The sequence below is a fragment of the Phyllobates terribilis genome, unplaced genomic scaffold, assembly GCF_046119375.1.
Source record: "Phyllobates terribilis strain yellow unplaced genomic scaffold, ASM4611937v1 Scaffold_2__4_contigs__length_985480577, whole genome shotgun sequence".
In the NCBI taxonomy this organism is placed as follows: domain Eukaryota; kingdom Metazoa; phylum Chordata; class Amphibia; order Anura; family Dendrobatidae; genus Phyllobates; species Phyllobates terribilis.
Window position 1 is genome coordinate 847,369,186 of NW_027362762.1, and position 25,438 is coordinate 847,394,623.

The following is a 25,438-nucleotide window of genomic DNA, read 5'->3' on the forward strand; positions in this document are numbered from 1 at the left end:
CAAGAAACTGTAGTAACTGCACCGCTGCCCCCTAATGTTGTCCTGTTCCAGGAGGGGCAATGGACGCCGAGGGGAGTGAGTGCAGCCCTAGCCTCCTGTGATGTCCTGTGTGAGACTCCTCTCAAACAAAGCATCACAGGAATTGAAGTAAAAATAACACCACATTTAGGGATTGGATAGATAGGGAGAAGTGTAGGGTATTGAGTAATAAAGCTAATTACAAAAGTGTGGCTAGGGTATAAAGATAAATGCCCTTTCTAAAGATCTATGTGCCGGACCACCCCTTTAATATTTGAAACTTGAAACACATCGACCCCAAGAGAATAGGGTTCCCTTCATAACACTACAAGTCACAAGCATCGTTCATCACTAAAAAGAGTCCATGCAGGTTTAGCAGATGATTTAATGGGAGTGTTATCATACAGCGAGAGATGCACATACATCAGATTAAACCATATCTGACTGATTTCAGATACATTCACATTTTATTGCAGAGATGTGTCACACCGTGCCAGGATATGGCTGCGTCACACTGGATGAGGCCATGTTGGCAGTGTAAGTGGACATGCAGGATAGTGGACGTGTGTGATTAGATGTATTAAATTAGACAGTAGCAATTTAACTTATTGACACTTTTAGGATTGTTTTTCACAGTAAATGACGTCAGAGATAACAATAATGTAGGACAAACATACAGAAATAAATGTATTAAAAATAAAAAAATTGTGATCACTTTAAGACACATTTGAGCATTTTGCACACCACTTTGTCATACTACAATATTAATATAACATTTACGGTTAAAACACTGCAAATATACCAAGTGCATGACCCTAATTTAAAAACTGAATGGCAAACGGAGCTCAGCTACATCGGTAAGGCTGTTTATACATGGAGCATGTCATTTCCATTCAAGTACATAAAGTGTGTTAGCAGCAGAAGAGATCCATGCACTTGGGTTGTCTGTACAGAAGTAGCACATATACAACCATGGCGGTCCACGCAGTACCACGAGGTGGGGTTGGCACAGACATACTAGAAGGGCTTCACTTCGCTCAATCAAGCAACTCATTTTAGTTGTACCTACAATGCCCTTCAGTCAGGTGCCAGGCACTGAAATATGACTGCACAGGATTTATCCAAATCCAGTGGTCATGTACCGTTCTGGACCATAGATCTGGACCATAGCTCTGGTAGAGTAACTTGACTTCAGGTCCGAAGATTGTTAAATCTTTACGCACAAGAACTACATATTAGTCTTACGTGCCGTAAAGGTCAATAGTAAAGTCTAAATTGGTTGGATTTGTAAGGTCTTTAAGCACTTTTCCCCGGTGAGGAGTCATTGGATTCATCATCTTCAATAGTGCAATGTTCAAGAAGGCCATCAAGAAATTTCAGCAAATTGGCTGTACAGGGGTTTCTGGCCGCAAATCTCGATGAATCTACAAAGAAAGAAGAGGATATAATGATTAGTGACCCATTCTAGCAATAAGAGGGTGAGTATATATACACATCTAGCTGAAGAAAAAAAACCAGTTCACAAGCCATCGAGACCGCTATGGAAAAACAGGAGACGTCAGACGTCAATAGAAGAAATCCTGAGGAGCAATTGTCTATATCACATATGGATGCTCCATAACAAGGTCAACAATTGAAGGTTTTAATTTCAAGAAATTTGGTGGCTAATTTTTAAGCTTGGTCTATGGATGCACCATGTACTCTGCTGCCCTGTGAGAGCATGCTGCTGACAGTCACCAGATGTGCGGTCAGTCTGGACATTATTCAGCAGCACATCGGCACCAGAGCGGAATCAGGTATATAATGAAAGAGAAATAAAAAAAAAAAAAAAAAAAATGATAATATTATATACACACACACACACACACACACACACACACACACACACACACACACGGTGGGCCATTTCTATGGATACACCTAAATTAAATGGGAATGGTTGGTGATATCAACTTCCTGTTTGTGGCACATTAGTATATGGGAGGGGGGAAACTTTTCCAGATGGGTGGTGACCATGGCGGCCATTTTGAAGTCGGCCATTTTGGATCCAACTTTATTTTTTTCAATGGGAAGAGGATCATGTGACACATCAAACTTATTGAGAATTTCATAAGAAAAACAATGGTGTGCTTGGTGTTAATGTAACTTTATTCTTTCATGATTTTTTTACAAGTTTATGACCACTTATAAAATCTGTTCTAAGTGCTGCCCATTGTGTTGTCTTGTCAATGCAACCCTCTTCTCCCACTCTTGACACACTGATAGCAACACCGCAGAAGAAATGCTAGCACAGGCTTCCCACCCTGTTCCTCAAAATGTAGGGTAACAGAATGTCTGCATTGAGAAATTGCATTATCAATAATTCCTTTATGAAACGTTGTATTTATTTACAATTTATTTATTTTACTCCCTTCTATAGCACCATTTATTCCACTGCGCTTCATAGACCATCTCTGTCACCATCGGGGCTCTCAATGTAACTTCCCTATCAGTATAATTTTTGAATGTCGGAGGAAACTGGTGAACCCGGAAGGGCACAAACTCCTTGCAGATGTTGTTCTTGGTGGGATTTGAACCCAGGACCCCAGCGCTGTAAAGTGACAGTGCTAACCACTGAGCCACCATACTGCCCCTTATATCACAGTCATTTATGGGGGGGGGGGGGGTGGAAGGTCATTATTAAATAAAAGGGAAGAAGGTGAAATTTAATCTCAATCCACCGGCAAATGGCTGCTGTTTGTTCCCTGTTGACAGAGTATTAGTCTGAAATTTAAGCTATTCCCTATTGTGTAATTGCACTTATTATAGATTAAGGAGGCACAAGTGGAAATAATATTGTGTACGTCTGGCCAGGCTGCTGACAAGTTCTTCATGCGTGATGAATACATTTTTACATCTATCAGGTCACATTCAATATTAATACTGAGGGACATTTTATTGTAGCGTGTGGATTATAAATTCCTGTACAGAGCCGGAATTACACAAAACTCCATCGTGCAGCCGCACTTCACAACACAGCACACATAGGAATGGAGGAGGTTCACTGTGTAAGCAGCAACTCTGAGAAAAAGGGTCCCCAGGGTTACTATTCAGGTCAGTCAGATCTCTTATTCTCTTACACTTGGGGCATACGATGACTTACAGTAATACAGCGAAAGACCGCAATAATGTGTTATTATGTCCCATCTAGTGAATGAGATCACAACCTTGCTGTATTTCTCCATGACTTCATTCACTATCATTAGTTGTGACTGTAGCAACTGGACACTGATCTGATGTGTGATCGCCAAGCAGTCCTATCCTATAGCAATTAGAGAGGAGCGAACCCCAACTGTAACTTGCTGCTGAACTCCGAACACTGACTTCTCCCAAGAGACAGAGAGAGAGACCAGTGCTGAACTCCGAACACAGACTTCTCCCGGAAATCTGTTTTAGAGAGAGAATGAGATTTTCCAGCTCCAAAGTTTGGGTCCCCATTGATTTCTATGGGATTCAGTTCTGGTACCTGAAGACAATCCCCGCAGTTACCAGTAACTCGCATGGAGACTTTTCCTTTGCAGTGGGTGTCCCACTGTCATTGCACAGATGGATGGAGATGATGCACGGACTAAACAATGTTGTGATGTTTAAATTCAGCCGCTTTGCCCTTTCACAAGCCACAGAAAAGGCAATTCTTATGTCACTCAAATCAATAACATCAACCCAGGCGCTCCATGTGCCACTCCGCGCACAACACAAACTCTTAGACTTGCTTGACAATCTACAATTTTGTAAAGTTGGAAGCAGCTGCAAATGACTTTTTTAAAAGACGATCTGAATATGATTGTCCATTACAGTTGAGGAAAAAAAGGATTTGCAGGACCCTGGTCCTGCTGCCATGGCGTACAAAAGTGAATTCCGGATCAGGGTCCTGTGAACTTCCATACTGTTTGCCGCTTCTGATTACTAGGCCCCGGACACGTTATAATGTGTGATGTCCCTAATCAGAAGAGGCACCAAGGATGCCGGCTGCAGAGCAAGTTCACAGGACTGTAGTCCGGACGCCACAGAGAATCGGTTAGGTAGCCACAAAACATGCAAGGATTTAATGACAAACACGGGCAATCCTCGGATGTTTTGTGGCCGCTGGTATTCGCACATGTCACTCGAGCACCCGCGATACTCAGTGCATACCCGAGCACCCTCGGCAAACTCTAGTAACGAGCACTTGCACTCATCACCAGTAATGACCTCTGGTTCATGTTCTGAAGTCCTCAAATACCATAATTCTTACAGCTTGTTATACTGTAGAATAGAGTCAATACTCTTAAGATAGTTCTGTAATATTTGCACCAGTGTCAGTGCTAAAGCAGTATTCCCATCTTAGACATTGCCTGGTAGGTGAGACTCCGCTGTCGTGACCAGCACTACAACACCAGGAGCTGTGGATTCTTACAAGATGTGCCATAACCGCTTCCGATGGCAATACCACTTTAATCTTGATCATTTATATCCTAGAAAAAAAAAAAAGGGAAATGCAGTACAATAACTTTACCCAATGATTCCGGCTGGGATCAGCAGGACAATGGCTCCGAACAAGAACGCAAACCCTCTCATGAAGTAGAGCGTAGCTGGGTAGACTGAATTAAAGATACTGGTGGCCAAGATGAAGGAGATGCCCTCCACACACGCAACAACGGAAAATAACGCCCCTGTGGATGAGAACATTGGAGACACAATAAGCATGGAAGCCGGGAGCATTAGAATAAATGCACATTTCACAACATGTTACATATGTAACTCCTTCCCCTTATGCTGGGGAATACTATGTGAGAACTAGGTCAGACGCGCTTTGTGAGCCAGAAGTAAAGAAACCAGAAGGGCAGTGATTACCGGGAATGACGTACCTTTGTCTTAGGAGATTCATTATACACACACAGATATGTGACATCATTACCTAATGTCACATAAGTACAATCCCTGCAATTCAACAGGTCCGGATCATTCTCTCATACACGTTGGGTGTTTGTCAATGAATCCCACCGATCCCGATGATATCCACTGACATGGGGATGGCCTGATCTTTGTTTTTTTTTTGTTATTAAAAAGAATTTGTCAGCAACTTTTTGTCATGTAATTTCAGAGTAGCATGATATAGGGGCAGAATGCCTGATTCCAGCCATGTGCTGAGTAAGACCCCGCCCACACCCCTGATTGGCAGATCCCTGTGCACACTGTACATTGTCAGCAAGCTGCCAATCAGTGGTGGGGGCAGGGTTACACAGATTTGCTGGACTGCCTGACATGCAACCTAGTCCAGCAGTGATAATCTCCTGCTGATAAAACACTGATTGTATTGAAACTACAGCACACAGCCTCATAAGTGATACATCACTAGAATCAGGTTTCAGCCCCTACGTCATGTAGCTCTAAGATTAATTAGCAAAAACCTGCTGACAGATTCCCTTTAAATTCCAACAGACTGCTCCTTGTAGATAAGTGCTTATAAATTACCTGGTGGCTGCTTACCACCATCACTGTGTTAATCTAATGCACATTTTAGATTATTGATTATGCTGATCATTTTTTGGACATCTTACAAGTATGGACAGATGACACAAGACACTAATACGACGTGTTCTTACCTTGCTCTCCCTCTTCCACCAGTTTGGACAGCTTGGATCTGATAATTGGAGTGGTGGCCATAGAGAAGAATCTTAAGCCATAGCCTAAGAGATAAGCAATGAAAACATAAGAATCTGCCCATTTATTCTTTTGTTACATCACAGACACTACTACATTTTCTCCTGGGTTTATAGAAGTCCCAAACCCTGCTTCCCAATCCCATAGCCAAACAGTAGAAGGGTATGAAGCACAGAATGGTTTTTTTTTTGTTGATTTGTTCCCTAAATGCTAAATTAAGTCGGTTACTAAAAAGTCCTACCATTATTAGTGAGTGAGTGAGATATATATATATATATATATATATATATATATATATATAAGCACTTACATAGGTAAAAATCACTTTTTCTATGTCATACGTGTCCACAGCCTTTAAAGTGAAGCAGATTATTGTTATTATAAAGCAAAAGCAGAATTTCAGAGAAAACACACATTTAAAAGCCATCCGGGGACCATGTGATTTGGGCGACTAGTCCAAGAGGCCTCTGGAGCTTCATCCTCGCACCGCTCCTATACACACACACACACGTAGGGAGAGACCTGTCACTCATGGGTAGTGGGGCAGGGAAAAGCCCCCGGGAACCGGCGTCTTGGACTACACACACACAATCAGTAGAATCCCAGGGCGGCTTTTAAATGGATGTTTTAGTTTGAAACGCTACAACATTTCAGAATGGATCCAACCTTGATGAAAAGATAAAGCACAACTCAGATTTATGGTGCCCGTGAGTCAGGAATCAGCTGTCAGTTTTTCTTTAAGGAGAACATTTTGGCTGTCTGATAACACAACTGGGGAAAATCACAGACCTTACTACATACATATTTATGGAGTTCAGTGGGAGCTGAATAAATCTGTATGTAAAAATCTCGCCCTAGTTCACACTATCTACATAATGCTCATTCCTGCTGCACTTGTGCTGGATGTCAATGCACAAGATGCTGGATAACGTGAGCCAATAGCTTAGAACAGGCTGAACAGGTTGATCCTCAAATTTGAGCTCAGTTTTTTCATTTTTTACAAGCAGCTTCATTTTAACACCATAAATCCCGTGCAGACTGAGTCAGGAAACCCACATCCTGCAGTCAGCAGTTCTCAGTACAGCTGTGCTGCCCTCCATCTGCAGAATATTACAACGGTCTGCAAATTCCCCACTAAAGTGTTTGTCAGCATATTACCCTGTCTGTGTGCACAAGTGGACTGTCCTGAAATACCGAGAGGTTCTTCTCAAAGTGGTTGTCCCAACTCAAAAATGGTGACAATTTACAGATTGCTAGGGGTCCAACTGCAGGAATCCCCACCGACCCCAAGAAAGGGGCTCCGAAATGCCTTGGAAGAATGGAGAGGAAGCTGCACACAGGCCACTGCTGCATATATTGTCTGTGGGACTGGCAGAGATAGCCAAGCACTGCTCTCAGTTATCTCCAGCAGCCTCGTAGACAATTAATGGAGCAGTGGTACATTTGTGCAGCCTTCTCTCCATTTTAACCAGGCATTTCAGAGCCCTGTTTTTGGGATGGTGAGTGGTCCTGCAGTTAGACCCCTGCAGTCTGCAGACCTATTTAGTGGATGGGTGATAATCCACTCGGGACAATGTCTTTGAAGGATATTACCTCCAACACATGTCAATGTATGAGAATAAAGCAGGCCATACACATTAGGCGGCTCTTTAACGAGCGATCCATCAGCCGATTGTTCAGCCCCCGCTCTATCTCCGATACACGTATGCACTCCTGTGTTCTCTATGAGAAACCTGCCAATAGACATCTCTGGGAGAACAAAGTAATTGGCAGTCTGAAATTGGACATGCCCGGTCAACATCTTCCCCGATCATCAGTTGGCTGGCACTCTCATACACAGTAGATTGTCGACCGAACTTGTTGATATCAGCCAACATTAGTCTAATGTGTATGGGGGAATTAAGAGTGAGAAAGCAGAGACTAGGAGGTGAATGTGAGTTGTTAGTAGGTTAATAAATAGCTTAAAGATAGAAACCAGAATATGCTACTAGTGGGGTGTCAAAGGGTCAGCATTGGGGCTTTTACTCTGGAGCCAGCTAGCAGAATTAAATTGGAATATTTGCAAATCATAGTAACCAGTGTAGGGTAAATAACACAGGCGGGAGCATAAGGGATTACTGAGGGATTTAGAAACGCTGGAGATTTGGGCAGAGAGATAAATTACATTGAAAGTAAATGTAAGGTCATGCACTCAGGACAAGAGGACATATTATACAATAAATGGTTTAATACTAGATGACCAGTGCCAGAGAGCTAATGCCGAGGCACATCGGGCCAAATGTACAATGAGCATAGATTGACTCTTCTAGGAGCCCTGTTGGATCACATTTTCATCGTACAGTGTGGATCATCTGTGTATAAGAAAGACATAGCAGTGATGTGGATACAGCGGGGGAGATGAAAGGAGTTCAGGGTATAAGTCAAATGAAATACCCAGGGCGATTACTAAAATTAAGAGTTTACTCTGGAGAATAAGTGGCTTAGTGTGACCTAATTACCATGTACAAATATATTATAAAGGTGCATAATAGATCTCTCTTACTGATATTTTACAGAGTATTGCGGCTATAGGCATCCACTGAAGACCTCACATTCGTCACAGAAGGATGTTTGTACAGTAAGCCTACAAGAGTACTAAGGATGTGAATGTCTGTCCGAAGGACTTGTGATTGTTTCCTAAAAAGAGTTTTTGGACATATGTAATATTACAGGTTATATATTAGAGTCTGTTCTCATCTCGTGCCCCTATGTTCAGCGTATGCACCAGGAAAGCTCCAGATGCCTAGGCTAAACATATCCACAGGCCCCTATCCAAATCTTGGCATATGATGGGAGTACAAAACCGATCAAAGTACAACTTCAGGCATATAAAATCTTGAAGTATATAAGTCCTGAATTCTGATTCTTGTAAGAAAAAAACATTGTATGTTACCTGTAAACAGGATTGGAGTAGTTGTGGCCAAAGAGAAGACCACCAGGCCTGAGATGTTTGATAAGAATCCCATTTCTGCCACCCAGCTGTCGGCCAGGCACAGCTGGAAGAGTCGTAGCCCCGCCAGGCTGCTGAGGTAAGTGAGGTGCTCTGCTGCTGACCCATAACCAATCAGGTCCGAATCCCAGCACAGGGGAAAGCTGAGCTCATAGATCACCATCAAGTCCTTGACTCCCATGTGAACAGTCACCACCAGCAGGAAAGCCAAACTGTATAGGCAAAGCTTGCTTCTTCGGCCGTTCTCTCCAGGCAATGTAAAGAGGTGGAAAATTGATTGATAATGTCTGACAGTAAACAATCGGGATGGTTTCCTGTCCTTCACAGATTCCCTGACACAAAAATAAACATAGAAGGCAGTAAAAACGTACACGGCAAAAGCTAACCAAAAAGGGTTAATGTAGCCCTGCACTTTCCTCCAGTGTCCACCAATGATGCTGGCTATCATTCCTGCAATGCCAAGGCAAGCCTCCAAGATGGCAACGCGGAAGGTCCGTGAAGGTCGATCAGTGATATCTGCAATGTAGGCAAAACAGCCGGCGAGTATCATGTTAAAGTCACCAGTGATGCCACCGATAATGCGTCCCAGCAATAAATAACCAACATGTAGCTCCTGGTACATGACCACAAGGTAGACGACAACTTGCAAGGCCAGTCCGATGAACGGAGCGATGAGTACGGAGCGGCGCCCCACCTGGTCACTCCAGGGGCCGAGCAGCATCACGGAGAAGAGACCGACAAGTAAACCACTCAAGTTCAAGTACAGACTCCAATGCGACGTGAGGGACTCCACTTCCTACAAACAGGAAAGATGTCAAGATACAATGTAGCAGAATTAGAGAACATTGAAAAATATGGACAGAAAGGTGAAGACCGAGCTTGCATCAGTTCTGCACAAGAACACAAGGGCTAGGCTATATAGAAAAACATGTAGCCTAAATTCTAGGATAACGGAAATGGTAATGGTGGCAGAATGACAAAAATATGCACACAGGACAATGACGGATCTGACAGATCCAGACACTGATCAATTACAGGCATTATCACTATGACCCGTCAGTAACTACCTGTAATCCTAATCCAAGAGAGAAGTTATTTCCTAAATCCAATGTACTGGATTAATGTAGAAGTACAGCACTTGTCACCCCTAAGCTTTAGTAACTTCATCTGTGTCACCATAGGCGTACAGCAAGAGTAATCTTACTAAATGTTGAGTCTTTAGTCATCCTGACTACATAAGCATTAACATTGAGATTTATAAGCGCAGAACGTTTACATCTATTATGGTGTTATTTTGTCACCCACTTAGGGCAATTCACACGTGTCAGATCAGAAGAAGGATTAGCCATAGTCAATGGGGATAATCCACACGTCTATACTCCACAGGCTCTTTCCTGCAGAATCCACAGGAATATATATATTGCTTTTCACACACAGGTTTCGTTTTTTTTTTTTTTAGAACAGTCAAAAATCAGCGAGGAATTTTCTGTAACAAGTAGACACGTTATGGAAATCCCAATCACATGTATGGGATGCAAAAGGTCAGTGGACTTTATGCAGATTTCAACGTATAGACTGACCCCTAAGGGCTTGTGCACGTGGCCGTAATTTCAGTCCAGGGCCGATCCAACAAAACATCAGACTAATATTAGTCTAGGTGGCTGTGCATTTGTCTGATTTTTTCCCCGGACACAGCTGGTTCGAAGAAAAAAAAAATAATAGTTATATATAATACACGATTTGCATCGGATATTCAGATCACACTCAGCCATACAAGTCAATGTGGAAGAAAAAAAACAAAAAAACGATTGTACTCGGATGACATCTGAGTGCAGTCTGGTTTCCATGGACTGACAGAATGGAGAAGCTGGAGAACTTTTCTCCATGTTCTCATCTGAGAGAATCGGCTTGCACTATAATCCACCCGATTCTCTTGGTTGAGAGAATACACGCTCGTGTTACTCTATGCCAACCTCGATACGGATGACCATGTTCATGCGAATTATGCACATCACGTTATCACTGCAGGGCTGGCATGGGGCACCGGAGTGGCAGCAAGATATTTCATGAGTGAGTAATGGTTATTTTTACCAGTTCCTGGAAATCTTCTAAACATTCCAAGAGACAACCTATAAGCCCAATGCATGCACCTTTTATCAGTGCTGGCCATGTCTAAGGTTACATTAGGGCAGAGAAGAGACTTTTCTTCCTTATTTAACACATCAGCATTTTCAGATGGACACGGTGGATCACAGGATCACATGGTGAAACTTCAGCGTCTGGGACACAGGGTAATGGTAAGGCCGTATATAGCTACACATGAGTAAATCATTTAGACTAATTTGCAAATTCACTAGACCATAGTCCATAACAGACAAGCTAATTTACCTATTGCCTGGCATTCACCGCAAGAGCGAATATCAAACCTAGCAATGCAACACACCAACAGCCACCCCCGTACTAATGACTGGGTCTGAAGAGAAGTCCGATCCCGGCTATTTAACCCCCTTAGATGGAACTAATTCAAATAAAACTGTGGCCCATAAGTGGTTTTGCAGAGCTCCTTCGTATGCTCATCCATGCCGACTGGGGGCACAACAAAAGCCTCCAGGTCCGTCATGTATTTAAGGCTATTAGATCCCCAATCTACTTGTCATTGTAACGGCGTTAATGAGGAGCTGTAAAATAAGACCCTTTAATGACTGCTGTATGAGAGGGGCATCGTCCTAGTGTCCACTGAGCCCAATGATTGGCTGCACAGGTCACATGAGTGGATGGCATAACGTTGCTGCAGCTAATTAATCAAGGCCATCGGGGGCGGGGGGCACAGAAGTGGAGGGGATGTAACAGGTGAGTAAAGGTTCTGCTGTTACTTTATTACACTGTTTGCCTTTGACCAAATCTTTTTGGATGTAGGAAAACCCCCTTAAGCAATACATTTTTACTTTCCTAGTAAGTAGAACATTTACCACTAATAAATGGGTGACTCATGCTGGATTTTGGTAATAAATCCACATAAATTTATTATCCGGTGATAAAAATACCCCGACATAGGCAATTTATACTTTATTACTGTACTCAACTTCCAGCGTGGAGCGCAGACAGCTGGCACATTGGCACTACCCTATGAGCGGTCATTTCTCCTAGCGACTGCATCCTGCCAGGCGGAAGCAAGAAACTGTTTGTTTTCATTTATGAGGAAACCTATGTGCTCCTGGGACATTTTCCCTATTAAATCTCAATATTACAGTTAGATGTAGGCTGTGTGCCCACGATGCGTTTAAGCGTTTCCGCAGCGGCAAAAACGCTTAAAAACCGCATGTTAGAAGCTCTGCCATGTTCCCCAATGATAATCCGCATGTGCTGTGCACATGCTGCGGAAATTTCCGCTGCGGATTATCATTGCGGAAAAAACGCAGCACTACCAATTATTTTGCGGAAGTGCTGCGTTTTCGCCGCCATTTACTTGCATTGGAACGCATGGAACCTGCATCACTGCATCTGCACATGCGGAATCCATGCGTTTCAATGTGCGGATGGTACCCGGGTGTGGAGGACAGGAGACTCTGCTCCGGGCCCAGGTACCATAGAAACTGTAAAAAAAAATAAATAAATAAATAAAAAAAAATATATATGTTATACTTACCTTCTCACGGCCCCCCATGCGCTCGTCCTCCCTTTCAAGCAGCTCGCGATGGACTGAAGGACCGGCGCTGACATCATAGTCATGTGACGGGTCATGCGATGCTGACGTCGGCAGGTCCTTCAGTGTACCGCTATCTGCCGGCAGCCGGGATGGTGAAGCAAGACTGCGGGGGCCATAGGAAGGTAAGTATAGATTTATTTTTTTTATTTTTAACATTTCTTTGGGGTCACACTATATAAATCCATCCCTTTTGCATGGATTTATATTGTGTGACCAAGTTGTCAAGCACTTTCCAAGTGATGCTAATCGGTTGGAAATCGCTTGTCAACCCGCATGAGGAAATGCATGTGAAGAACGTTTCACATCCGCATGTCCCTGGCAGGAAAAACACATGTACAATCCGCATGTACAATCCGCATGTACAATCCGCATGCGTTTTTTCTGCCAGGGAGATGCAGAAACGCTCAGGAAAAATCCAGAGCATTTCTGCATCGTGGGCACATAGCCGTACAGTGGCATGTAAATGTATAGGCACCCCTGATCAAAATTATTGTTATTGTGAACGGTTAAGCAAGTTGAAGGTGAAATGATCTCTAAAAGGCCTAAAGTTAAAGATGACACATTCCCTTTGTATTTTAGGCAAATATATGTATTTTCATCTTTTACATTTTAAAAATTACAAAAAGGAAAATGGGCCGGATATTGGTCACCCTGCATGGTTAGTACCTAGAACCTTAGTAATTTTTAAAAGTATCACAGCTTGTAAACGCTTTTTGTAGCCAGACAAGCGTCCTACTTGTTTGATGGATTTTCATCCATTCTTCCGGTTCTGTGAGATTCCTGGGTCGTCTTGCATGCACTGCTATTTTGAAGTCTAGCCACAGATTTTCAATGATGTTCAGATCAGTGGACTGTGAGGGCCATTGTAAAACCTTCAGCTTGCACCTTTTGAGGTAGTCTATTGTGGATTTTGACGTGTGTTTAGGACCATTATCTATTTGCAGAAGCCATCCTTTTTTTCAGCTTCAGCCTTTTTACAGATGGTGCTATATTTGCATCAACAATTTGTTGAAATTTCATTGAATCCATTCTTCCTTCTACCTGTGAAATGTTCTCTGTGGCATTGGCTGCAACACAACCCAAAAGCAGGATTGATCCACCCCCATGCTTAATGGTTGGTGAGATGTTCTTATCCTAAAATTCTGTGCCCTTTTTTCTCCACACATACCACATCATGTTCATTGTGGCCAAGAGTTCCATTTTCACCTCATTGGTCCACAGGACTTGTTTCCAAAATGCATCAGGCTTGCTTAGATGTTCTTGTGCATACTTCTAACACTAAATTTTATGGTGAGGACTCTTCTGAGGACTCTTCCATGAAGGCCATATTTGTGCAGGTGTCTCTGAACAGTAAAACAATGTACCAAAACTCCAGAGTCTGCTAAATCTTTCTGAACTTTTTTTGTAGTCAAGCGGGGGTTCTGATTTGACTCTCTAGCAATCCTACGAGCTGCTCTCACTGAAATTTTGCTTGGTCTTCCAGACCTTATCTTGACCTCCACTGTTCCTGTTAACTGCCATTTCTTAATTACATTTCAAACTGAGGAAAATGCAACTTGAAAACACTTTGCTATCTTCTCCTGCTGTGTGGGCCTCCACCATTTTCATTATCAGAGTTCTAGGCAGCTGCTTAGAAGAACCCATGGCTGCTATTTTTTGGCACAAGGTAAGAGGAGGTTGGGATTTTAGAAAGTTGGGAAATTTGCATCACCTGACCTTTCCTAACGATGATAGTGAACAAGCCAGAACCTAACAGGCTAATTAAGATCTGAAATGTTGGTCAAAGTTATCTGAGCACACAAATATCCAAGGGTGTCCAAACTTTTGCACCAGGTCGGCCATTTTTTTTTTCCGTAATATTTAAGATATAAAAAAAATTATATTATACTAATAAATATATATATATATATTTTTTTAGAGGTCATTTCATCTTCAATTTGCTTAACTGTCTATAATAATAGTAATTTGAGACTAACTCTAAACTAGAGCTAGATGTAGAGTCAGAAACCCTGATTCTAGCAGTGTGTCACTTTACTGGAGGATACAGCTTTGATTAGAGATAGAGATATATATATATATATATATATATATATATATAAAAAATCACTTTTCTTTACTGCAGATCTAGCAGCTCTCTGAATGCTGAGCTCTGTATAACCCCACCCACATCACTGATATGCAGCTGTGTACACTGTGCATAGGCAGAAAGCTGCCAATCAGTGGGGGGGGGCGGGGTTATACAGAGTTCATGGAGGACTATATGGCAGCAGGTTTACTAGTCCCCTAGTGATAATCTCATGCTGATAAAACTGATTTTATCAAAACTACAGCAAGCAGCCCAGTAAGTAACACATTGCTGGAAACAGAGTCTCTGCCCCTACATTATTCTGCTCTCAGATTACGCAACAAGAACCTTGTGACACATTCCCTTTCATTTAATTGTCCTGCACAATAAGAAATAAACCCTAGTAAGGCAGAGGTTTCCATCTTTACACAACATATACTAATCCAGTGTAAGTTCTTTATGTTTGTGCGGCTGTGATGGACAAATCCTACGTATCAGGTAGTCTAAGCTCTCAGAAAATTACACTGAGATCTTTCCAGACTTCCTGAGCATCCTGGAACTACCTGCCACGGCTGTACACTGTAAGGTCTCATTCACACATTTTTCAAGTACATGCTCTGCAGAGTATTTCATGGATAGAACACAAACCAATTTTAGTCTTTGAGGCTGTTCACACGTCCATGCTTTTTTTTTTTTTTGGCAGACCATGTGTAGAGGCATTTCAGTTTTTGATCCATGTCATGGTCTATGGGTCCGTGAGAACCACAGACAGCACAGGGATGGCATCGGTGCACAATCCGTTTGCTGTGATTAACATTGTAATGTATCAGAGAAGCTTTGTAATTTATTTATTTATCCTTACGTGAAAGAAAGTGATAGCAAAAACTGACAACAGACAGAACACTGATAAAAATTGGATGCAAAATACTGATGAATAACGAAGAGAAAAAGAAAAAGAAAAAAAATAATCACTGACGTCTGAATGAAGTGTAATATTGCAAAGGAATATAAAACATAGAAAGTACACAAACATTAAACAGTTCTTTCGGGAATAGAACAAAAATTACTAAAGGAGAGGTCATTATAATTTCCTAAATATTTAAATTTGCAAATCACAGCATTAAAATGGCCTTTGCCTCGTTACACTGGCAGAAACTTGTACTAAAATGTTATTATGAAAGATGCATACGAGCATGTACAGTAATGCTTCTTTATGTGTAGGAAGATGAGCTCCTAAGATATTCACATTTCATACTGGAGGTACTAGGAGTGCTGAGGTAAGAAGGGGCTGCTCACACTGCTGTCCACCATGTCTGTCTGATCTAGTACTGCAGATTCCACGGGTGCTGAGGTGAGAAGAGGCTGCTCACACTGCTCTCCACCATGTCTATATGATCTAATACTGCAGATTCCACGGGTGCTGAGGTGAGAAGAGGCTGCTCACACTGCTCTCCACCATGTCTATATGATCTAATACTGCAGGTACCAGGGGTGCTGTGGTAAGAAGAGACTGCTCACACTGCTCTCCACCATGTCTATATGATCTAATACTGCAGGTACCAGGGGTGCTGTGGTAAGAAGAGACTGCTCACACTGCTCTCCACCATGTCTATATGATCTAATACTGGAGGTACCAGGGGAGCTAAGGTAAGAAGAGGCTGCTCACACTGCTCTCCACCATGTCTATATGATCTAATACTGCAGGTACCAGGGGTGCTGTGGTAAGAAGAGACTGCTCACACTGCTCTCCACCATGTCTATATGATCTAATACTGGAGGTATCAGGGGTGCTATGGTAAGAAGAGACTGCTCACACTGCTCTCCACCATGTCTATATGATCTAATACTGGAGGTATCAGGGGTGCTATGGTAAGAAGAGACTGCTCACACTGCTCTCCACCATGTTTATATGATCTACTACTGGAGGTACCAGGGGAGCTAAGGTAAGAAGAGGCTGCTTACACTGCTGTCCACCATGTCTGTTTGACCCAATACCTCAGCACCCCTGGAATCTGCAGTACTAGATCAGATAGACATGGTGGACAGCAGTGTGAGCAGCCTCTTCTTACCGCAGCACCCCTGGTACCTCCAGTATTAGATCTGATAGAGTGGATAGCAGTGTGCACAGCCGCTAACTTCAGCACCCCAGGAATTGCAGTGTGAGCAATCTCTTCTTATCTCAGCAACCCTGGAATCTGCAGTAAACAGGGGATTATTCACACTAGCCAGTCTTTCTGATCATTATACTGGAGATCCCAGGGGTGTTGAGGTTAGAGGCTGCTCAGACTGCTGTCCACCCAGTATGTCTGGATGACATTACTTGGTATAGGAATCTCCTATACCACGCACATATTATAAAGAACATGGACATATTATAATCTATGGAGCGGTTTACATGTCCGTGTTTTTTATGGACTATGGAATAAAATGTCACCACACTGGTTCTTTGTTGTATTATGGCCTCCTCTCTCCACCTCAGCCTGCACTTGCTCCTGGTAACCATGGCTCCACAGTGTCAGCACACACTGCTGTGACATTTTATTCCTCGGGCTCTCTCAAACTACAATGAGATATTAGCTACATGCGCTTTCATAGTATTCTCTATATACCTTCATGAGACTAACGCTTCTGACGAGTGTCTTTTACTTTCTTATTGTATGCTAGATGTGCATCCTTTCAGCATCACAACATGTTTGTATATTTTGCACCATCTGATGTAGAATCACCACTGTATACGATACTTATTTTGTGTTCTTCTTCCCCAGCGACATTGTGAACAAGCCCCAGAAAGGGTGGAGAAGTTTATTCTCCCTGCACCTGAATGTGTGTACTTCAGAGTGTGCGATGAATAACTCTTACTTGATACTTGTGGTTCCACATCCCGTCCACCGGCACCTTGACATACAGACGGTGTACACGCTAATCTTTTCTATCTGAATGAAGCCTTATCAGAGGGAGGAGGGCCGGTCACTGCCTGGTTGTTGTGGTGAGGCTTGTGCTGTTTGTCATCTAAAATCTATACTGCCTGCAATATAATGGCTGATTACAGAACAAAGTACAGGGCAGACAGCGTTGCTCTGATGTGCTGCCTGCCGATGAAATGCATTAAGCCTTTTAGGTCTGAACTCATTGGCAAGAAGACAGGATGTGACCCAGCTGTTATGTCAGGGACACCACTATGGCGGTTTTATGACGCTCCGGTAAAGTGCTGCCGGCAGTAATGTGATCGGAAATGTTGTGAACCTGAAACTTTCTGTAATGCAGATTAGCCCTAAGGGTCGGGGCATGTAGTCATATTTTGAGTCTATGTTGAATGGATCTATAATACATCACTCACAGCTCGCTATCAGACCATACTTTGCCTATCATTTTATATGGATTCTTTAAAGATACGAGAGAGGGGGAAAAAAAAAAAAAAAAAAAGAGCAATTTCTAATGCATCCCATGTCAAGAAGGTATTCTCCAACAGAAACAATAAGGACTCGTAGGGAGAACGGCCTTTCGGGGTCTGTGCATGTGGCCCTAGGAATGACAGATGTGCAGACGGCTGAACTCTTTCAGAAGAAAGCTGTGATCTGGACAGCGGGGGAGTCGCAGTAATCAGATTATCTCTCATGGGAAGGGTCCTTTCTCCTCCTGTGCCGGTATGTTACCCTGCATTGTGCCTTCTTGCATTTATACAGGCTTGCAAAAGCATTCACCCCCTTGGCTTTTTACCTATTTTGTTACATTACAGCCTGTGTTTAAATATTTTGGTAATCTGATTTGTGTGTGATGCATCAGCACTAAATAGTCTAAGTTGGTGAAGTGAGAAAAATATAGGCAAAAAAATGTAATTTATGGGATACAATAAATTAAAATTGGCATGTGCGTATGTATTCACCCCTTTTGCAATGAAGCCCCTAAAAATTCCCTTCATAAGTCACATTCTTAGTGAAAGGAAGTCCACCTGTGTGCAATCTAAGTGTAACATGTCTATTAGTATATGAACTTTACCTTTTCTGAAAGGCCACAGAGGCTGCAACACCATTATCAAGAGTCACCACTAACCAAACAACCTCATGAAGACCGAGGAGATCTCCAAACAAGTCAGGGACAAAGTTGTTGAGAAGAACAAGAAGATGATCCCCCGGAGCACCATCAAATCCATTATCATCAAATGGAAAGAACATGGTACCACAACAAACTTGCCAAGAGAGGGCCGTCCACCAAAACTCTCAGCCTGGGCAAGGAGGGCATTAATCAGAAAGGCAGCACAGAAACCAAAGGTAACCCTGAAGGAGCTGCAGAGTTCCCAAGAAGACTGGAGTATCTGTCCATATGACCACAATAAGCCGTACAATCCATAGAGGTGGCCTTTATGGAAGAGTGGGCAGAAAAACACCTTTACTTACACATAAAAATTGTAAGTCTTGTTTTGAGTTTGTCAAAAGACATGTGGGAGACTCCCCAAATGTATGGAGGAACTTTTTTGCCACCAAGGTAAACGCTATGTCTGGCATCAAAACCAATACAGCTCATCACCCCAAGAACATCATCCTCAATGTGAAACATGGTGGTGGCAGCATCATGCTGTGAGGATGTTTTTTGGCAGCAAGGACAGGGAAATTATTGGAGTCGATGGGGGGAGATGGATGGTGCGAAATACAGGGATATTCGTGAGCAAAAGCTGTTTCAGTCTGTCAGTGATTTGAGACTGGGATGGAGGTTCACCTTCCAACAAGACAATGACCCAAAGCATACTGCTAAAGCAACACTCGAGTGGTTTAAGTGGAAACGTGTAAATGTTTTGGAGTGGCCTAGTCAAAGCCCAGACCCTAATCCAATTGAGAATCTATGGTCAGGCTTGATGATTGGTGTTCACCATAGGAAACCATCTAACTTGAAGGAGCTGGAGCAGTTTTGCTTTGAGGAATGAACAAAAATCCCAGTGGCAAGATGTGGAAAGCTCATAAGAGATTTATCCAAAGTGACTTGCAGCTTTAATTGCCACAAAAGGAGGCTCTACATAGTACTGACTTTAGGGAGGTGATTAGTTATGCACACTGAAGTTTTCAGTTATTTTGTCCTATTTATTGTTTGCTTCACAAGAAAAAGAAAATCCAATGTTCACAGTTGTAGGCATGTTCTTTACATGAACTGATGCAAACCATCAAAAAAAAAAAAAAAACAATGAAATTTCAGGTTGTGAGGTAGCGCAAAACATGAAAAACAACAAGGGGGGGTGAATACTCTCGCAAGCCACCGTATACATTTGTCGCCCGCTGTGTTTGGCATGTGCAATAACATGAAAGTTAATGACCCTTCAAATGAAATAACCCCACTGCATTGCCCCTGGCTCAGTGCACGGGCTACAGATACTGCCACTCCATTCGGACAGTCGTAAGGGAGGGCACAATGTATGTCGGGTGATGTATAGAAAAGTACTTTTATTTTCATTTTAGGTAGAACGAAAAAAAAAAAAAAAGAAGACTTTGTATGGAAAACCCCTGTAGTTACCAGTGTACTTTAAACATTCCTAATGAATAACAGACGGAGCAGCAAGGAGGTGGCTAAAAAAGTAACAATCAGGTCAAGTGAACACAGCAGGCGACCAAATAAAATAAATGGGCTCGGGCAGAAAACCAATGTAATGGGCTCCATGGCTCTGAGCCCTAGATGTCTCATCTATGAACTACATATACCCTAACGGCACCAAGTAATGTGTACAGGGCTGATCCACGCTGGACAACACCTGTAATAAGACGCACAGCATTACATTACATTACCATTTCACTGCCATCACGTGTCTGACTACAGGATGCTGACTAATGCATTCAGTCATCTCAAGAGGATTTATTAGTATATATTATTTCTATAGGCACAAATCAATATTGATGGCATCCGGCTTCTGGCAGCTCTTAGGATACTTTTCTGGAACAAATTTTAGAACTAAAGAAAAAAAAAAAAAAAAGAAGACATTTTATATGCAAATGGGGGGTCTTTGGTGCAACTTACAGCTCCACAATTTGCATATTGAGTGCTATGCCATATCTTGGCTGACAACATTCAGGTGAGCACGGCCTGAACTCTGCAGCCTCGCTCACAGTGTAACGGCTGGCTCTCATCGCTGGCTCCTGTCTGCAGTAGAGTGATGGCCGCAGACAGGAGTCGGGGGGATGACAGCCGGTAATGAAACTGTGAGTGCGGCTGCAGAGCTGCTGCTTATCATATCTTGACTGACAGCACTCAAGTGACCACTTGCCTGGACTCTGCAGCCGCGCTCACCTACTGTTATTGCCGACTCCTGTCTGAATTACAGTGCCAATCAGCGGCCGCAGACAGGAGCCTGGGATGAGTCGGCATTGACACTAGGTGAGCGCGGCTGCAATGTCCGTGCAGGTGCAGCTAACTGAATTCACTGCTGTCAGTCAAGATATGACAATCAGCAGCTCTGTACCTCCACACGGACCCTGCAGATGCGCTCACATTACCAGCTCCTGTCTGCGGCCGCCACTCAGAAAATATAAGCATATACTGTGTATCTTCTATGACAATTCCTAATGCACTTACTATAATTATATTTCTTACAATTACTAAGGATATCCTGAAAATTTGAGAAAAAATTTGTTGGGAGTACTGAAGTTGAGAAACACAGAATGAGGAGAAACCCAATCATTGCTAAATCAATGGGGCACACGGCGTGCTTCCGAGCACCATGCATTTTGGTGACATTATTATACCAAAAACCTCAGCACAAATACACTACTGAGTCACGAAGCGATCCATCCTTTAAAATTTAGAAATCTGTATTCACAATTAATAAAAACTTTAAAAAAGCAAAACGCTGTAATAAGGGACATTGAGAACACATATATATATATATATATATATATATATATATATATATATATATATATATATATATATATATATATATATATATATATATATATATATATATATATATTTTTGCACATGATGTAAGAATCATTCGGAATAATAATAGGATTGTACAGAGAAGGATGAATATAAAGTATGCAGTGAATGTGACCCTATGGGAAAGTAAATACAACCACTTCCTTAAATAAATCCCTCAAATTGCCAGCATTATGGAGTGGTACAGTAAAAAGAGGTCTGGTGGAAGTGCCTTTATGTTATTGAGGGACATTTTGTGGCTAATAAATTTTGAGGACATTGTATGAGCGAGGCCGGGATCAGATGACTTCATGTAACATCATCCATATTGCCACTTGTACGTCCGTTTCTTACATTTGTTGGACATCTAATGTTATACATCAACAACTAAAAAAATGTCACAAGATCAAATATGTTAATCATTGCAAAGGATCCCTCAAAAATAAGATGCACTATGGACAGTGGCTTATTTGCATCCATTGAGTTTAAGGGCGAGTCTGATATGAAAAATGTATCACACGTGTAAGCTACGATTTCTTTACACATGGACGACTCACAAGTAAAAATCTGAGCTGCCACACTCAATTACTTTTGTCCGTGTGACATCCCTCCTGCGCGTACAGCACACACCGAAATACACTGATGAACGAGCGGATTCACACAAGTGATTTCTCTCTCATGCATGATAGACGGACCGATCTTCATCTGTGTGCCGGATCTGATGTCATTTTCATCCGCTTGTGATCTGTGTGTCCACCGCTTATCAAGTATGAGAAAAAATAAAAAGACAATGGAAGTTTCCCAAGCTTCTCCTAGCAACCAATATTTTAGAAAATGACAGCATGCAGATGCAACACAAAGGTCCCATATGCCCCCAGATTTTTTTTTGTAGACCCATGGGTGAGGTTGATGTAAAAAGACTGTAATGGGTACATGTTTTATAAGAAAATAAATAAACAAAACACGTTCAACAAAAGTCAGACATGTAAATGTGGCCTTAGGGTCATTGACAGCTCAGTCTCTCACGGATGTACCTTAAGCTCTTACTTTTTTTCCACTTTCTTTTTGCTGATTGATGAAAATGGAAACTAGTAAAGTCATATTTTAGTCAAACTTCCCCATCTATACAGACTGGTTGCTAGAAGCAGCTTAGGAAACCTCCATCAGTTATTTGTGGATAGTGGAGAAATGGGTTACACACGAACCAAAATCAGATCCGGCGCAGTGACAGAAAAAGGTGCTATTCACGCAAATACAAAAACTGATGTGTGAATTTGGCTTTAATGCGGCAATCCCAGCACAAGGATCCTGTCAGACCTAGTGGAAAATACCTTTCAGTGAAGACAGTGATTGGCTGCAGCGGTCACTGCTGTGAATGGTGAAATCACTGTTTCAGCCTGTCAATAAAGACCGGGGGGGGGGGGGGGGGGCAGTAGTGGGTGAGTAAATTTTGGTTTTACCAAGTCTTAACTGGTAAAGTTTTCTTGGAAACACACAAATGTGATGTCATCTGGATTGTGAAATGACGAGGAAAGAAAACACAGCAGACGTCTAAACAGAAACCAAGAGACGATTTCATGGAACTGCGATGAAGCTCCACAAGGTAAAGGGCCCTGGGCAGCACTCCTGCTACACTGGCATCAGCAGAGATAAGACCTGTGCACACTGTACATACACAATGTGGTGGCAGATTTATAGCCCCGGCCCTCCGTCCAGCATACACCAGTGTTATACCCCTCTACATGGCGCACAATGATGGAGGAACTACAACTACTGAGCCCCTCCAGGTTGTATCCAGCGTAGATCAGCACCACATTACTCACAAACCCATGCCTCTTCTTTTTTTACCCACATTTAAAGGGATTTTTCACTTACAAAAAAGCAGTCCCAAAATGATTGAAATATTTATTAAAAAATAAATAAAATAAAATCACAGATACTCCCCTCCCCCAACACTGCTCTGGTCCCTGTGTTTTTGCTGCAGCTGTGAGATCATGACTACAGCACACATCACTGCTGCAGTCAATCGCTGAGGTGCTGAAGCAGATAGAACAAGCAACCAAACTCAGTGATTGGCTGCAGCGGTGATGTGCGCTGTAATAATGTCACCTTTACAGGCAAAATGCAGAAACCAGAGTAGCGGCGGGGATCTCGTGCTGGACTGCAAGAGAGAAAGTATTGCCCGTCCTTGTTTTTTTTACAAGTATCCAATTGTTTGAGGACCACTTTTTTGAAAGTGGAAGACCCCTTTATAGTAAAGTCACCAGTGTGCTCCATTCTGGGCTACAGATCTAGCACTAGGATGAGGGGCCTCTTTGTGGGGACAGACGCCATTTTTATTCATAGTGGAGGGTACAATTTAGACAAGTAGAGGAAACACCCTGGGATAGCTAGACACCCCGTCCCCTCCCCGGACATCTCTGGTATAGTAAGGGTCTTCTCCATGGACCACCAGCTGTGCGGTATCACTACTTAGACGTCCGCATTGTCATTTACCTGTTTTTCCATCTCATCAATTTATAAATAACATGACTGCTGGGTGTTATCATTCTGGTCAAAGGGGCGTGTCCTTAAACTGTCAGCTCTGATTGGACATCTGTGTGCACTGTCACAATGCTCAGGGTCACGACACCAACTGGCAACTCCCAGATGTCAATGTATGCCTAAATTTTTAAAGGGAAGAACAGAGGAACAATGCAGAAACCTAACAAGAGATGCTCCATGTCAGGAGAGTGGACCGGTCATCTGTAAAGGGCGTCTGCCCCCATTAATAATTCAGGCCAGACGAGCTAGGCCTAGGCACGAGAGCGCCCCTCTTCCATATTGTGCCAAGCAAAGTTGTGATCGAACAAGACCCAGGAGCGGTGGAAACATTTACTATCGGTGCCGCATTTCTCCAGCACCTTGACGTTTGTTTCCGTATCCCCTGCACTTGTATCTTTCAACATAGAGCAAGCAGTGAATTTTTGTACACGGTACATACCACTAATAATATGGAAAATCTATGGGATGTGGTAAATGTTTAACTTGTCATCACCCTCCTTTCCCAATGTTGTTCTACCATGCCATTAATCTTTATGTTGTCATGTAATGACCTACCTCCAGGGAAGGATCAGAGCACACAGAGGACAAGCCCTGATGTAATTCATCCAGTAGAATCCTAACAGTGGATACTATAGGCACCATCACATAAAGAACCCCACCCCTGCTGACGGACTCTGCGCCCAACAAAGGCTAACGGACCACATTTCCCAGCCCCTCCGACAGACCACGTGCCCAACCAAGACTGACGGACCCCATTACCCAGCCTCGATGACGGACCCCGCTACCAACCAAGGCTGACGGACCCTGCACCCCGGTCCACAAATATTCTGAGATCTACAACACACACTGTCACCGAGAGTTTGTAAAACAATCTATATTCTTCAGAACATGAGCTCTGCTGCCATCTATACTGTGTGCCCACTGGGTGCCCTGGCATCACCCCCAGTACAGGGTCTCCTCTGTCCCCTGTGATCAGTATCCTGCACATTAGAAACATTAAAATCTGTGCAAAACTTAGCAACCAATCAGATTGCAGCTCTCACTTCTCAGAGGTTTTGTGGGGAATACAAGCCGGCATTTGATAGGTTGCTCCGTGTGCCCTTCCCTGTGCACATTATATGCAGCCTCCCTCAGTGTCCGGCTGCTCCGATCTGCGCGGTATAGACGGGCAGGCTCACCTTCTCCAGGGGGTTGGTGGTGTTCATGCAGCCCTCGATCTTGCTCCCATTGTAGCCGATGTCAGCGCTCAGCCGCTCCCACAGATACTGAGTAGTGAGCGGGCCCTGAAGCGCCATAGAAAACATGGCCAAGAACAGCACCGGCTCCACCGTCACCCGGCCAGTATAGCAGCGCCGGAGCCTCGGCTTATCGCGTCTGTCAGAGGCCAGGTCCGGGCACACCATGTCGGGCAGATCGTTGTCAGACATAGCGCTGAGGACAATACCTCCGGAAACACTCGCTCCGCACTGCGACCGCAGCCAGGACGGAGGCAGCTAGGGATAGCTCCGCCCACATATGGAAATACCCCGCCTACAGC

The 25,438-nt window shown here is 43.0% G+C and overlaps 1 protein-coding gene across 3 annotated transcripts; it reads right to left on the bottom strand.

Moving 5' to 3' along the window:
- Positions 1 to 385: 385 nt before the first annotated feature.
- Positions 386 to 25,438, bottom strand: SLC46A1 (solute carrier family 46 member 1). 3 transcript variants are annotated; one of them, XM_073667845.1, is made up of 5 exons: positions 25,080 to 25,438; positions 8,633 to 9,485; positions 5,643 to 5,726; positions 4,553 to 4,709; positions 386 to 1,442 (listed from the first exon to the last, which is right to left on the bottom strand). In XM_073667845.1, exons 1-5 carry the CDS (start codon positions 25,326 to 25,328, stop codon positions 1,385 to 1,387), a joined length of 1,401 nt encoding a protein of 466 aa, XP_073523946.1. In that variant the 5' UTR covers positions 25,329 to 25,438; the 3' UTR covers positions 386 to 1,384. The 3 variants fall into 3 exon arrangements, with proteins under 3 accessions (XP_073523946.1, XP_073523948.1, XP_073523947.1); XM_073667847.1 differs by lacking the exon at positions 25,080 to 25,438 and adding an exon at positions 17,320 to 17,443; XM_073667846.1 differs by lacking the exon at positions 386 to 1,442 and having other exon boundaries at positions 4,549 to 4,709.

Excerpts from the sequence above, each read along its gene's own strand:
- SLC46A1 (XM_073667845.1), bottom strand. The coding sequence starts at position 25,328 with ATGTCTGACAACGATCTGCCCGACATGGTGTGCCCGGACCTGGCCTCT. Across the intron at positions 9,486-25,079 it reads CCACCAACCCCCTGGAGAAG|GAAGTGGAGTCCCTCACGTC; the intron begins GTGAGCCTGCCC and ends TCCTGTTTGTAG. Across the intron at positions 1,443-4,552 it reads ATCCCAGCCGGAATCATTGG|ATTCATCGAGATTTGCGGCC; the intron begins GTAAAGTTATTG and ends CTTTCTTTGTAG.